This window comes from Oncorhynchus kisutch, linkage group LG17, assembly GCF_002021735.2.
Source record: "Oncorhynchus kisutch isolate 150728-3 linkage group LG17, Okis_V2, whole genome shotgun sequence".
Lineage (NCBI taxonomy): Eukaryota > Metazoa > Chordata > Actinopteri > Salmoniformes > Salmonidae > Oncorhynchus > Oncorhynchus kisutch.
Genome location: NC_034190.2, coordinates 13,789,257 through 13,801,718, shown reverse-complemented (window position 1 = coordinate 13,801,718; position 12,462 = coordinate 13,789,257). Strand labels below are relative to the sequence as shown.

General features: G+C 43.9%; 1 protein-coding gene across 1 annotated transcript in view; it reads right to left on the bottom strand.

Annotated features, from left to right (window-relative positions):
• LOC109907194 (engulfment and cell motility protein 1-like) overlaps nt 1-12,462 on the bottom strand; it is a 119,046-nt gene that overhangs the window by 62,318 nt on the left and 44,266 nt on the right. The window contains exons 10-14 of the mRNA XM_031795143.1: nt 12,056-12,134; nt 8,839-8,889; nt 8,182-8,304; nt 7,262-7,390; nt 4,222-4,326 (exon numbers count right to left, since the gene is read on the bottom strand). Coding sequence (XP_031651003.1) covers nt 4,222-4,326; nt 7,262-7,390; nt 8,182-8,304; nt 8,839-8,889; nt 12,056-12,134 — 487 coding nt within the window. The remainder of the gene's footprint in view (nt 1-4,221; nt 4,327-7,261; nt 7,391-8,181; nt 8,305-8,838; nt 8,890-12,055; nt 12,135-12,462) is intronic.

Here is a 12,462-nt window from a genome sequence, read left to right as displayed (position 1 = left end):
GACATACAGGCATGCACACAGAGACAGACAGATCTCAACAAGGGCCTTCAATGAACTGGAACTGTGTGACCCTTGACCTATTAATCCAGTGAAACCACACACTGAGGTCATAGTTGACAGAGATGATTCTCATGGAGAGAGTCGGAGCGGGATAGAGAAACCAGAGGCAGCAGAAGGTCACCAACAGGACAAGGAACTGGGACACAGCTAACTGGATTATCCTATCTCCATGGTACCATCTTAATTCAATCAAAATCAAATCCAATTTTATTTGTCACATGCACTGAAATACAAGAGGTGTAGACTAACAGTGAAATGCTTACCAGCCCTTTCCCAACAATGCAGAGTTAAATAGTAAGAATAATTTATAGCAACACAATAAAAACACCAAGGCTATATACAAGGAGTACAGGTACCGAGTCAATGTGCTGGGGTACGAGAGAGTTGAGGTGATTGAGATAATATGTACAAGAGACTTGGCAATCAGGATAGTTAATAAACAGAGTAGGAGCAGCATATGTGATGTGTGTGTGTGTGTGTAGTATGTGGCTAGAGTCCAGTGAGTGTGCATAGGTGTAAAGAAAAATAGATAAATACAAAAGGGGTCAATGCAAATAGTCCGGATAGACATTTGATTAGCTGTTCAGTAGTCTTCTGGCTTGGTGGTACAAACTGTTCAGGATTCTTTTGGTCCCAGACCTGCCGCTCTAGTACCACTGGCCATGTGGTAGCATCGGAACAGTCTATAATTTGGGTGGCTTTCCTCTGACACCTCCTGGTATAGGAGTATATTTTGGCCCTGGTATATATATTTTTTGATTCCAAGATGGCGTAGCGGTCAGACGTCTTTGTCCTCGTCTTGTCCCATGTGTCCTCGTCTTGTCCCATGTGTCCTCGTCTTGTCCCATGTGTCCTCGTCTTGTCCCATGTGTCCTCGTCTTGTCCCATGTGTCCTCGTCTTGTCCCATGTGTCCTCGTCTTGTCCCATGTGTCCTCGTCTTGTCCCATGTGTCCTCGTCTTGTCCCATGTGTCCTCGTCTTGTCCCATGTGTCCTCGTCTTGTCCCATGTGTCCTCGTCTTGTCCCATGTGTCCTCGTCTTGTCCCATGTGTCCTCGTCTTGTCCCATGTGTCCTCGTCTTGTCCCATGTGTCCTCGTCTTGTCCCATGTGTCCTCGTCTTGTCCCATGTGTATAACTTGTTATATCTGTTTTCTTCGCATACATTTAAAAAAAAAAAAATCTTAACCTCAACTTCAACATACAACATACAACATGCCTTACCCAACGTGGTGTGGATCTGCTATTTTCTTTACTTTTGAACCGGAACCCCCAACAGAAGCTAGCTAGCTAACTAGCTACTAGCTAGTAGTGGGCTAGCCACTGCTAGCGGTCCAGCTAACGTTTAGCCCGGACAACTCTTACCAGTCTGCACAGCGCGACTCAAACCAGAGCAAATCAGATTTATTTAACTCCATATCTCCTGATTCCTACCTGAACCTTTTCACCTGGATCATCGCAGCTAGCTATCTGCTATTTCGAGTGGTCACTCCTGGCTATTTTCTCTGTTCCGAAGCAAGAACCAATTAGCAAGAACCTATATCTATCCTACCCTGCCTTTCTAAGGTCTTCGAAAGCCAAGTTGAACAGATCACCGACCATTGCGAATCCCACCGTACCTTCTCCGCTATGCACTCTGGTTTCAGAGCTGGTCATGGGTGCACCTCAGCCACGCTCAAGGTCCTAAACGATATCATAACCGCCATTAATAAGAGACAATACTGTGCAGCTGTATTCATCGACCTGGCCAAGGCTTTCGACTCTGTCAATCACCACATTCTTATCGGCAGACTCAACAGCTTTGGTTTCTCAAATGACTGCCTCGCCTGGTTCACCAACTACTTCTCAGACAGAGTTCAGTATGTCAAATTGGAGGGCCTGTTGTCCAGACCTCTGGCAGTCTCTATGGGGGTGCCACAGGGTTCAATCCTCGGGCTGACTCTTTTCTCTGTATACATCAATGATGTCGCTCTTGCTGCTGGTGATTCTACGCAGAGGACACCATTCTGCATACTTCTGGCCCTTCTTTGGACACTGTGTTAACTAACCTCCAGATGAGCTTCAATGCCATACAACTCTCCTTCCACGGCCTCCAACTGCTCTTAAATGCAAATAAAACTAAATGCATGCTCTTCAACCGATCGCTGCCCACACCTGCCCACCCGTCCAGCATCACTACTCTGGACGGTTCTGACTTAGAATATGTGGACAACTACAAATACCTAGGTGTCTGGTTAGACTGTAAACTCTCCTTCAAGACTCACATTAAGCATCTCCAATCCAAAATTTAATCTAGAATTGGCTTGATATTTCGCAACAAAGCATCCGTCACTCATGCTGCCAAACATAACCTCGTAAAACTGACTATTTACAGGGCCATACACACTACCCTCTGTAGCACCTTACGGTCAGATGCCAAGCAGTTGCCATACCAGACGGTGATGCAGCCAGTCAAGATACTCTTGTTGGAGCGAACCATTAAGGAGAGCGGAGCATTAAATAGGTCTAGTTGCCAGGCTGAAGTAGCAAGGACATGCACATTAAGAAATGATGACACCCAGGCTATACTCTATTTTTGAAGGAGTACATCAACCAAGACCATACGTACATTTATGACAGCTGGACATACTATGGTCAAAAGGATACAGGAAGAAAGATGGAAGCAAGATGCCTGATGACTAACACATAAAACATAAGCATGCAATGCATACATTATTTTTGGGATGTGAAAGGAGTTCTACCAACATAACCTAACCAAAAGCAGATATGAGCGTTAGTGGGCGTGAACAAGCAAGCTCGGAGATGAAAATAAAATAATGGAGAAAGGTCAAGGGAAGCTATTTTCATATAGAGGGAGGGGACTCTATATGTTATACAAAGACAGAATCCTATAAAGGCAGGACTCTGTAATATGAGAATTTAGTCTCTTTCCATGGAGGGGCTCGGCCCTGTTATGCTTGTGATGGGGTCCTTCCATGGAAGGGCTCAGTTTTCCTACTTTGCATTAAAGTGTATATTGAATTCACAAGTTCTTGTAAGAGTATTATACAGTATTTCTGAGACAATTCTCCACGACACTCTCAGTGGTGCAGCTGTCAAACTTTGAGGATTTGAGGGCCCATGCCAAATCTTTTCAGCCTCCTGAGGTGGAAGAGGCATTGTTGTGCCCTCTTCATGACTGTGCTGGTGTGTTTGGACCATAATAGATCTTTAGTGATGCGGACACCGAGGAACTTGAAGCTCTTGACCCACTCCACTACAGCCCCATCCAGAGGTCAGACTAAGGACAGCAGCTATTGTACGTTATTACAGTATCAGTCATTATACTGCATGTTATCTACCGCCAATGTCAAATCTCAAAGACATTCCAATCTCAATGTGACATTGATTTGATTAAAAGACGTCTTTCCTTCTAAGTAGACATTACCATTGCGAAAGCCTCTCATACATTTGAACCTTAAACGGTCCACTTGCACATGGCGTGGTTAATTCATCAATCAATTCCCCAATGTAAAAAAAACTCACTCCAATTATAACGTCGCCGCAGCGACAAGCCTACACCGGAAACCATTAGCATCCTTATCATCGTCGTGGTGACAGTTTAATTTGGGAAAATGGTGGTTGTTTTGTTACAGCAGCGGGCAGAGGAGAGGGAAGGGCTGGCCTGTATATGCATGTGTGGCGTGTGTGCGTTAGGTTTCATATTAGATGGACACTACGCCACCACCCTTTAAATTCCCCATTTATTTTCACCAGCCATTCACTGCCCCTTCTACAAGGACACACACAGGCAGGCAGGCACACGAATAATCACTCATAGGCATGGGATGCCCACTAACCAAACCAATGCCACCTGCCCACAGTTTAGGCTGAGTTTAACTAATTCAGGATTAATACATAAACTTGATTTGATTAAGTTGCGTCCTAGTATAAAATGGATTTTCTTTGTCACTGGAACTAGGAAACGGACGAAAAAAATGGGCAGGATTCTTTTCTCTCCAGTGAATGTGTAGATTTGTTAAACGTAGCCATATGCCATAGTATTGGGTTGACTCAGTTCCAAGGCTACATATTGGCATGGTGTTTCATCAGACAGACTGCCTGGATAGAGCCCAGGGAATCTAGGAGTTAGAGGGGGGGGAGAGAGAGAGAGAGCTACTAACCCTGATGTAGGCATCCTGGTGGTGTCTGGCAAAGTACAGCATGTTATCCAGAGCCAGCATCCCAGGAGGAATCTGAGTGAAGTCCATAGCAGGGTTCACATGGTTCTGATGAGAGAGAGAGACAGAGAGAGAGACAGAGACAGAGATAGACAGAGACAGAGAGAGAGACAGAGAGAGAGAGAGAGACAGAGAGAGACAGAGAGAGAGCAAGGAGGTAAGTCATCAGACAAACATGTTTGAACAAGACAAGAATGAGTCAGAACACTAAATAAGACAAGGTTGATTGGTAGACTAGCACTGTACCATGTCTGAGAATGAAGGAGAGGAGATAGAATGAGAGGGGAAAGAAAGAAGAGAGACAGAGAGACATGGAGGGGGTCGCAGAGATCCAGCTATGTAATTGTTCCTGACCGCCATCAGCTTCACAGACAGAATGGAAGAACCACAGCCTTTTACATAACCTTCACCACATTTGAAGCAAAAGTCCAACTAAACCCACGTTCTCTGGAAGATCCACAGGCCAGATCTACCTAGGAGACTAATACACTCTCTCAGACTACTGCACTCTGAATACAGCACTAGATCAACGTTACTAGACAGTCCCCTTAAAACTGTGTGTGAAAACATGCTGACGTTTGTGTGTGTGTGTGTGTGCGCACACGCATGCTTTCATGTGTTCGTGCTTGCATGTGCGCAAGTGTGTGTGTACAAGCATGTAAAGTAAAGAGATATTTTCGGGGGTTTTCTGAACCACTGGAGGAAATGAAGTCAGGCCTTATCTTAGGGCAGCACACTGGGGTCTTAGCGAGCCGCAGAGCCCCTAACGGCTCAGGGACTTAGAGAGGAAATGAAGGGCTTAGTTCCCCCTCACCATGGATACGGCAGCAATATGCTACAGCTCAGAAACTACACACACAGAGAGAGATGGGAGGTAGAGAGATAGAAGAAAGAGAGAGGGGGGAGAGAAACCTCTCCCCCTCAGGTATTATGCCACTGTGTCAAGTAATTATCTTTTTGTTTTCTCGTAATTTGGTTGGCTCTAATTGTGTTGCTGTCCTGGGGCTCTGTGGGGTCTGTTTGTGTTTGTGAGCAGAGCCCCAGGACCAGCTTGATAAGGGGACTCTTATCCAGGTTCATCACTCTGTAGGTGATGGAAGGTTTGGGAATCACTTCCCTTTAGGTGGATGTAGAATTTAACGTCTATTTTATGGATTTTGATAATTAGCGGGTATCAGCCTAATTCTCTCTCGCATATATAGACATCAAGCACTCTACAATATGGAGTCCACAGTATCTCCTCCCTCCTCTCAGACACAGACGGAACACACGAGTGCATCATGTCATCTTCTAAACCAATTAACAACAGTCCTCGGGGGCATAGCTGTAGTCTTCTGGTGTGTGTGTGTGTGTGTGTGTGTGTACTGTTTGACGTGGCTGTGGTCCTGTGAAGCTTTAGAGCCAGAAGGTTTGCGTGTTCCTGAAGAATGTGAGTTTCTGCATAGTTGTGTTATCACATCAAAGACACACAGGGTTGGATTCAGCTGCCATGTCATCCCCTTATCTGACAGTGTCCCAAGTCCTCTTTCTACTAGTTTAGGGAAAGAGCTCCACTACTGAGGAACATGTCTTGCCTATGGGTCTGCTGTACTGAGACCAAAACTAATCTAGTTAGTTCAACAGCTGAAGTTTTGGGGATGCAGAGTGTCATGACTGTCCTGTGAGGATCACAATGGGTCAGATAAGCTTGGCAGTGGCTGACAATAACCAGACCCTCTCCCACCCGCAAAGGGGGGGGAGGGAACTGTTTGGGTTTTGACAACTGCACACCCAGTCGTAAATTTAAGAAGGAGAGAACTCTCTCTCTACCCTTTAGTATCAACCAAATGAATGCCTTTGTCTAGAGAGACTTTTGCCTGCTCAAAACTCAATGTCCAAAATGTGAATATTGGAACAATATTTTTAACAGAAGGACGTGGGGAATGGTCAGTGGGTAGATGTAGAAAACTAATGTCATATTGTTTGTTATTAAAAACTGTATGGACCAAATACTGTAACTTGGAAAGGATACTCCCTGTATCTGTCAAGCTTTCATTCAATATGTTGTGAAGATAAAAACGTGATTTTAGTTTTCTAATAAGATACTTGTTTTTGAGAATACTTTGCACAGTAACTAGCCACGCCCCGAGTGAGGTCAGAAAAGTGTGATGGAACCTCCCTTTTCGACCAGAGTGCTTAAAAGGACTGGCAAATAATGAACATATCAGACCAGAACATTGCCTGGTTGCTGCTGTGCATGTAAAGTGGTCTGAATCCTGAATAATCAACACGAGGTATAGGCTAGAAGCTCACTTCCTAGACAATTCACTGGTACGGCTGATTAGCTGCTAGATATCGAGAAAAGCGAACATACCACACTGCAAACCAGCCCATCCTGCTACGAGTCTCAAATCACTGTATGCTCCTAGTCTCATCTCAGAAGAAAACCGTTGACACGGCTGGCTAACCATCATCCTATGAGCATCATCAAGAGTGAAGAGATGTAAGAAGATCGAAAAGGGGGGGATACCCAAGAGCCTTACAAACGGGCCACTGAAAGGCCAAAGCAACATTCTTCAGGAGGGCCAGAAACGGTGAGCAGCATTCAACACATATATACATTCATGATTTCTTATTCCAAACAGGTGACTGTTCATGTGCAAGGTATATGATTAATGTGAGGACAGTCCTAGAATGTATCCACGATGAGTGTACTTTTTCTCTCTCTCCTCCCTGCCCCTCTTCATTCGTTGTGTATAAGCCACCATATTTTGTCAGTCCACTAGGGACCTTTGTCTCATGTAAGTGTGTGTGCGCGTCTTCTGTGTTATTATTTAGTTAACTAGTAAATAAATGATTAAACCAAGTCGTGTAGCACTGAATAATGAGCAAGGCTGGGGTTTCATCCGAGAAGGTTACGACCGTTGAGAATGACATGACAAGATGAAACCTAGTTTCTTGAAGCCCAGTCGCGGTTGTGTGTGTGCGTGTGTGTATAACTTACAATGAAACCTAGTTTCTTGTAGTCACGGGTGTACATGGACTTCCTCTTCTCGATGCTGCCACTGTTGTTCGGCTCACATTCCACGTCGAACGCAATCCTGCGCAGCTCAAAGATGATGTCTCTTTGGGCCTAGGCAGATAGAAGAGGACAAAAACATTAAGACATACACTGAGTATACAAAACACTGAGTATACAAAACTTTCCATGACAGACTGCCCTGATGAAAGCTATGATCCCTTATTGGTGTCACTTGCTAAATCCACTTCAAATCAATGTAGAGGAAAGGGGAGGAAACAAGTTAAAGAAGGATTTTTAGCCTGGAGACAATTGAGACATGGATTGTGTATGAGTGCAATTCAGATGGTGAATGAGCAATACAAAAGACTGAAGTGTCTTTGAACAGAGTATGGTAGTATTGCCAGACGCACCAGTTTGTGTCAAGAATTACAATGCTGCTGAGTTTTTCACACTCAACAATTTTCCATGTGTATTAAGAATGGTCCACCACCCAATGAACACCCTGTCAACTTGAGACAACTGTGGGAAGTATTGGAGTCAACAAGGGCCAGCATCCCTGTGGAACACTTTTGACACCTTGTAGTGTCCATGCCTGACGCATTGAGGCTATTCTCAATATGAGGAAGGTGTTCATAATGTTCGATATACATCAAAATTGGCAAATCATTACATTGCATTATTCCAAGGTAACTATCCTTACATAGTACTTCCACATTTCACTGATAATTCTCAGGTAGAGAGAGAACGTGCTAATCTCTTATACTCTTGGGAAAACCTATAAAAAGGGTGCTTGGAACAAAAAAATAGATTTATTTGTGGATATTTCACTGGTAAATACTATTTGATAAGGCCTATGTGCCCAACAGATCTCGAGGGACATCGAGTTGAGATGCCTATTGTACCTGGTCCTGAGGGTCCATCTTGGTCATCATGCGGTCCTCTAAGAGGTTAAAGGTCAGAACCTGCAGCACGTACAGCTGGTGGGCCATCTCATCATTGATTGGCTTAGGGCTCCGGATCACATTCTAGTGGAGAGAGGGAGAAGAAGAAAGAGCAAAGGAAATAAATAAACAGGGATATAGAGAGTGAAGAGAGAAAGAGGGAGAGAAAAGAGATTAAAGGAGATGGAGCGAGGAAAGGGAGAGGGGGCGAGGAAAGGGAGAGGGGGAGAGGAAAGGGAGAGGGGAAAGGGAGAGGGGGCAAGGAAAGGGAGAGGGGGAGAGGAAAGGGAGAGGGGGAGAGGAAAGGGAGAGGGGGAGAGGAGAGGGGGCGAGGAAAGGAGATGGGGGCGAGGAAAGGGAGAGGGGGCGAGGAAAGGGAGAGGGGGCGAGGAAAGGGAGATGGGGGCAAGGAAAGGGAGATGGGGGCGAGGAAAGGGAGATGGGGGCGAGGAAAGGGAGATGGGGCGAGAAAAGGGAGAGGGGGCGAGAAAAGGGAGAGGGGGCGAGAAAAGGGAAAGAACGAGAAGGAGCAACAGAGAGACGAGAGAGAGACAGAGAGTGAGAAACAAGTGATGCAGAGGAGAGGTACAGATGGAGGGGATTACTGGAAACACTTACACTTAGTATGATGGAACGCAGCTGCTTCTGGGCTAGAATGTGGGCCATCTCCTACACAGACAGAGACAGACAGAGAAACGGACAGAGAGGGAGGGAAAAAAAGGGAGAAAGAGAGAGAAAGGAAGATAAAAAGAGAAAAGAAGAGCAAGAAAGATAGGGAGAGAGAGGATAGAGAACAGGATAAGTAAAGAGAGAGAATGACCGAAAGGAAGAGAGAATGTGAGAGAGGGAGAGAGAGAGAGGGAGAAAGTGAGCACACAGTTACATTATGATGTACATACCCTTACACAGAAAACAAATTGTTCTTTCAGGAAACTCTATATCAGAATAAAAGTGGATTATGTGCCCAAAATATCAATGTTCTTCACTGAGACACCATGAACTTCTCTAGACTATAAAGTGTCTCCGAGTCTACGCTGGATGAGCTAGACTTCACAGCCAGGTGGTGGTTGATATAAGGCCGGGACATTTTAATGACACACTTAATCTGCTAGAGACGCTACAGAAGGTCGCTAATCAAAGTACACTTACTGTCAGAGGACAATCAAGGATGTTCACACTGCTCTCATCAAACTACCATTACGAGTGCAGTGAGGAAAGAAGAGTCAGAGGCAAAAAAGAAGAGGGTGATTCGAGACAGAAAAGAGGCAGGAAGGTATATGTCAGGTAGTGGTGGAGGCAGCAACTCTTGTAACAAGGCAGACTGTCAGCAAAATTAAGAGACTTGACACTTAAAAACATTAAGCCAAACCTTTTTGTTCCCATGAACTTGTGGCCAACTGCTGTTTCAGTCTCGCACCCTGCAATGAGATGATGCTCTAGTCTAACATATGCTGGCCTTCCTCTATGGCTTTACAACACAGACAGGTCATGTATGTAGTAGTCAGTCTAAAACAGGGTCAAACTCATTCCATTCAGAGTGGCTGCAATTTAGTTTTTTCATTTCAATTAAGACTAAGACAACCAGGTGAGGGGAGTTCCTTACTAATTAGAGACCTTAATTGTTTAATCAAGTACAAGGGAGGAGCGAAATCCCGCAGACACCAGCGGCCCTCCGTGGAATGAGTTTGACACTTGGTCTAAAAAGGTCAACTACTGGATTGGTTTACACCTGCAATAATACACCTCAACGTCTACTTCCTCAGTAACACTTTATGAACGTATTGATGAATAACCCTTTATAAATGCTTACAAATCTTTAGAAATGATTGTAATTGTTTGCAAATCTTATAAATGATAATACCTTTTAAGACTTACCATGCTGATACATGTTTCTAAATGTTAATAAAATGAAATAGTATTTATTATTGTATGAATCACATTACAAATGCATATTCATTAGTTGTTATATAGTTACCACTTCCTTCGGTAGTCTATAGCTGCAACAAAGACGCACCATTGCTCAATACACGTCAACACTTTTTTGTGGAAAAATATTAAATGATAAAAATGTTAAACTAATGTGAGCATGGATCATTTTTTATCTTCCACCTAATGTGCTGCAAAGGAAGGGAGATGATTGTGTATCAGGCATCTTTAACCCCGTTCCACTCTATTGGGTGGACCCATTTCTGATGACAGCTTGGCTTCGTCTGATTGGCTCAGAGCCCAGTGCGTAATAGGCAAGCCCACGGAGCAGAACGGTGGGTGATGTCAACAGAGCTGAGAGAGATGAGAGAGAGTGTGTGATCCTAGTCCCTTCATAGCACACAACTTTCTACCAGGGCCCATAGGGCTTTGGTCAAAAGTAGTGTACTACATAGGGAATAGGGTGCCATTTAGGATAGAGAGAGGACAGGGGCCCTGCTTGGCTAGGCAGTGTTATGATGCTCATCGATATTCAGGAGAGAGGTATAGGGGGACAGTGATCGCCCCATATGAAGACGTATTACTGCACCGTTTAAGGCAAGGACGACAGGGGCACACAAGGATACGAACAGACAGGGACACACCACGTGACACTAGAATGAACAAAAACATGCAAACACAAGACTATAATGTACATACACCCACAGTCTTGTACAGCTAACCTTGTGGGGGACACACAATTCAGTCCCATTCAAAATCTTATTTTCCCTAACCTTAACCCTAACTTCTAACTTCTAACTCGAATCCTAAACCGAATACTAACCCCAACACCAATTCTAACCGTAACCCTCCTCCTTGCTTCCCGGTGGGAACCACACACGCAGAGGTCATCCGTTCACCTACTCTGCGTCTCTCAAAAACATGGCGGTTGGAACCAAAAATCTCACATTTGGATTTCCACCGGTCTAATGTCCATTGCTCGTGTTTCTTGGCCCAAGCAAGTCTCTTCTTATTATTGGTATCCTTTAGTACTGGTTTCTTTGCAGTAATTTGACCATGAAGGTCTGATTCACTCAGTCTCCTCTGAACAGTTGATGTTGAGATGTGTCTGATACTTGAACTCTGTGAAGCATTTATTATTTTAACTGCATTTATTTGCAGTTAAATCTAATGAACTTATCCTCTTCAGCAGAGGTAACTTCCTTTCCTGTGGCAGTCCTCATGAGAGCCAGTTTCATCATAGCTCTTGATGGTTTTTGCGACTGCACTTGAAGAAACTTTCAAAGTTCTTGATATTTTCCGGATTAACTGACCTTCATGTCTTAAAGTAATGATGGACTGTTGTTTCTCTTTGCTTATTTGAGCTGTTCTTGCCATTATATGGACATTGTATTTTACCAAATAGAGCTATCTTCTGGATACCACCCCTACCTTGTCACAACACAACTGATTGGCTCAAATGCATTAAGAAGGAAATAAGTTCCACAAATTAACTTTTAACAAGGCACACCTGTTAATTGAAATGCAATCCAGGTGACTACCTCATGAAGCTGGTTGAGAGAATGCCATGAGTGTGCAAAGGTGTTAAGGCAAAGGGTGGCTACTTTGAAGCATCTCAAATATAAAATATATTTTGATTTAACACTTTTTTGGTTACTACATGATTCCATATGTGTTATTTCATAGTGTTGATGTCTTCACTATTATTCTACAATGTGGAAAATAGTCAAACTAAAGAAAAATCCCTGAATGAGTAGGTGTGTCCAAACTTTTGACTGGTACTGTATGTATGTATGTATGTATGTATGTATGTATGTATGTATGTATGTATGTATATACTGTACGTATAGATATAGAGATAGAGATAGATAGATATTTCTATCTATCTATCTGAGTGTGTGTAACCTACCTGTCTCTTGTCTTCCGGGGCCTTGAGGAACAAGGCGTTAATCACAGCGATGGTGTATGTCTGAATGTCCTGATCAGTCCTGTCATTAGATGGATAACACAGAACCATGCTGTTCAGAACCAATCACACACTACAGGTACAGAGATACTGTTGGATGCTTCCCAAATGGTACCCTATTCCCTACATAGTGCACTACTTTTGACCAGAGTTCCATGGGCCCTGGTTAAAAATAGTCCACTATATAGGGAATAGGGTGCCACTTGGGACACATCCATTGTATTTATCTACCATGTTTCTCAAAAGGGTTACTGTACTTCCCTGGTCTTTCTGTTAAAAGGATCCGCCTCCTTTTTTCAATTTTCACCTAAAATGACATACTCTAATCTAACTGCCTGTAGCTCAGGCCC